General features: G+C 35.2%; 1 protein-coding gene across 1 annotated transcript; it reads right to left on the bottom strand.

The window, feature by feature from the left end:
• Positions 1-1562: 1562 nt before the first annotated feature.
• LOC131166935 (uncharacterized) lies at positions 1563-2578 on the bottom strand. The gene is made up of 2 exons (XM_058125583.1): positions 2039-2578; positions 1563-1922 (listed from the first exon to the last, which is right to left on the bottom strand). Exons 1-2 carry the CDS (start codon positions 2226-2228, stop codon positions 1801-1803), a joined length of 312 nt encoding a protein of 103 aa, XP_057981566.1. The 5' UTR covers positions 2229-2578; the 3' UTR covers positions 1563-1800.
• Positions 2579-3704: the final 1126 nt, after the last annotated feature.

Genomic DNA, 3704 nt, shown 5'->3' with positions numbered 1-3704 from the left:
ACAAAGAGCTAAATGAATGTTTGCTGAGAAAATATCAATTTCTTCCAAAATGTTAGGCTAATCAATATCTCCCCATTCCCCACTTCTGAAACATTTTTGCTTATTGCTAATTGAGTAACTTCAGCAAACACTTCAACAGTGTTAATTGCTAACTGATCCTTGGATGGGTGCTATGTTAAGTACTAATAAATGAATTACAAATTTTGTTTGCCACTGGTAATAGAAATAAGCCATCAATCATTCTAAGTAGATGTAGCTTTGAATGAGGAAATCATGTAGAGGAGTACAATTACGTTTGTCCAAATTATCTTCTGTTGTGGAGAAATTGGACACTTGTTTATCTGTACAGTGGTGCTCAAAGTACTTAGTAATCCTTTACTGCTTATACTTGTAGTAAAAATTTTGGGTAAATGTCAAAATTCTGTAGATGTTAGTGGAAGAGCTTCTTGTTACTGATGTTTCCTTTTTTTCAAGAAACTATAGAATTAAAAGTGGGTGCAAAAATAGACATCAAGAAATAGCACATAAATTTAAAATATTAGCAAGTGGAACAGAATACAATGATAAAATTATAGTTGATAGTTGATACTAAGGTATAGAATAAAAAAGAACAGACCTTCAGAGACAAATAATCAGAGCCAGCATTTCCTGCATCTGCAATCAGCAATCACATGTATACCTCTGTGTCTGCAAATCCAGATTCCCAGTGAATATCACCCCATGTAGCGACCGAAGACCGCCCCTCTGTATCCTTGCAGACTCCTTTCTTTCCATTCGTTGACTTGGACCAAAACCACATGTATCTCTATCTGTGTTGATGTAGATTCTCTCTTTTTGAGTGGATAAAGTTTACAATGCATTCGTTCTTTTTTTTTCCAGATTTTATGGCTTTCGTAGAGTGGGGGGTAGCACAAGATTGTTTTTTGACATGATTGATCATATTTGCAGGATGTGGCCATTTTAGTCAATGTGTATTATAGGGGATATATCTAATTAAATGGTTCTTCTCACATTGCCACTTATGCGTGCATTGATATACACACAGCAACCAAAGAAAAAGTAAAGAAAACAACAACAAGAGGTTTTTATTTGCTCCAAAAGAAGAAAGCAGAAAGGTGCACATGCAATGCCATACAACCCCCATGAATATAACTGAATAAATAAATAATATATTTAAAGAGAAATAAATAGCTTGCCAATTAGACACACGGGTGGGACTAATCAAACGATAAAACAGAAAAAAAAAATACATATTACATAATAAATGGCAGCAAAAAGCAGTTCATGGTACCATGATTAACTTATCACTGTCTAGTTATTCACAAGCAATATTAGTCACTAATTGGCATAAAAACCTTGGGGTTCACATCTTTCCAAACATTGTATAAATCCAAAGCAAAGAATGCAGCAATTGAAAACACAACCCAACTTGCTCACTAACATCTTCGGGCATAAACAAAGAAGTTGGGAAAGTAGGGAACAAGCCAAGACGCAAAACAGAGGTTCACATTTACAGTATCAATTTCTGCATAAACCAGGATTATCTACATATAGTAAGAATATTAGCTAAAACTTTGTAGGAGACGTTGGATTACTCGACATGAACACAGATTGAAAGAACTTGAATTTCAAATATAGTACAGGAAGGAATTCAGATCACGAGAAGAACTGCATAATTCATTCGTATAGCAATATAGAACACTCAGTAGCATCTACTACAGAAGTAAAAGGAAAAGGAACTCGGCACGATATATGTACATAAGCAGGCCAAGCGGAAACATAAGATAAGGCAATCCTTCACTACACGGCGGGTATGTTGGAGAAAGAGAATCCCTTGTACCCCTTGTATGCGTAGTACGCAATCCGCGTATAGTAGAACCCCGGAATGAACAAGATCGAGCCCAAAATCGCGAAGAAAATCCCTAGAGAGACAAAGAAACAGAAGAATCAACGGGCAAAGCCGAAAACAGCCGAATCATTGAAGGACGAAATGGAAAACCACAGCTCCTCTTTATGTTTTTTTCTTGCTGAAGCTTACCGTGAGCTCTGTCGCCGCCGACTCTGTTGTAGGCCATGATAATGCCGAGGACGATACCTAGGGTTCCGAAAACGAGAAGAGAGACAGCGAGAGAGATCTCCTTGATCGGAGGGCGGCTATTGACGATGTATGAAGTCTCCATCATGATGTCGTCGTCGGAAATGGAGAAGGCGTGGTCGACGTACGCCATGCTGCGGGTGAAGCAAGGGAGCTAGAATCTGGTGAATTTGGATTGCAGAAGGAAAGGTAGGAGGAAACGTGCAAGATTTCGCGGGGGTCCGGCGATGCTTGAAGACGCAGTTAGTCCAAAAACATGACTTTTCTTTTCAGTTGAATGCGTGACCTTTTCAACGGAGGGAGAGAGAGAGAGAGAGAGATGATAAGGATGATTACGGGGAACGGGCTTTCTGCCTTCACTGCGCAGCGCTTTCTATACAAGGATGATTAACGGGGGATGGGGGCTTTTCTGCCTTCGCAGTTGGCATATTACATCTACATTGATTATGCTGTCCAACGCTATTTTCGGCCTTCTTTATTTCAACCCTAAATTAAGCCGATTTGTAATTTAAAACTACTTTAAAAATTAAAAATAAAAGAATTTGTTGATCTATATGTTTCCTTCTAATTAAATCCTTGACCTAGACGGAATGGTAGTGAGTGCCGCACCAGAGGGTCCGAAAGGTTCGTTGGTAGCTGGAATTCTTATGTAATAAAAAAATAAAAATAAAAATAAAATAATAAAAAATTAAAAAAAAAAACATATAATAGAAGTTTTGGATACAATTTTTTATTTTTCAGATTAATTAATTTTGAATATGATTTGATCATTTTTTCCAAAATGAACATTGAATAAGTTTAATTATTTGTTAGTTAATATTTTATGGGACTATTGGTTCATGGATTGATATGTCCTTTAACAATTGATATAAAATTTTAGGTTGTAAACATGTGATGTTACCTTTTGGAGCATAGATTTCAAATTTTGAATTTGAATGTAGGTGAATGTAGACAAATTTTAATATAATTTTATATTATATTTTATCGAAATCTAATATAAATCCAATTCCAAGATCTTATAAGCGTCTTTTAAATTTTTAAAATATAATTGGGACCTTTTTTGTCATTTTCATACTACTAGAAAAATGCATGCTTGCACATGATACATGAATTTTTCACAACATCCATTTAGTACTATTCTAAAATGCATTTAGGTGTTTCACATTTATCTTATAATGTGTGTGTGTGTGCGTGCGCGCGCGCGCGTGCGTGTGTATGAGAAGAAGTGTACACATTTTCGCAAAACAAAAAAAAAAAAAGGCTTTCATATGATAAAAGATAATGTCATCTTATTGATGCATTACAGCCAAACTAAGTAAATAGGTTTTATTTGGACGGGCCTGATTAATTCAACTCTCATTATGTTTTGGTTTGGCATATTTGGTATATTAACTTACATGTCATTTTACATTTGCTTGTTATGCCATGAGGAATTTCTTGATGTATCTCAAAGTAAGTTTAAATTATTGAAATTATTTTATTTGGAATTGTAGTAGTTATAATTCCAATTGTTTTGTTTAGACTATTTGTAGTTGTAATTACAAAATTCGTGCCTTGAAATTAAGACAAGAAAATTTTGTACAAATATTTGATTTTGTATTGAATAAAG

Source organism: Malania oleifera, chromosome 10, assembly GCF_029873635.1.
Source record: "Malania oleifera isolate guangnan ecotype guangnan chromosome 10, ASM2987363v1, whole genome shotgun sequence".
NCBI classification, from domain to species: domain Eukaryota; kingdom Viridiplantae; phylum Streptophyta; class Magnoliopsida; order Santalales; family Ximeniaceae; genus Malania; species Malania oleifera.
The sequence above is the reverse complement of the archived record's forward strand: the minus strand, read 5'-3'. Positions and strand labels throughout refer to the sequence as shown.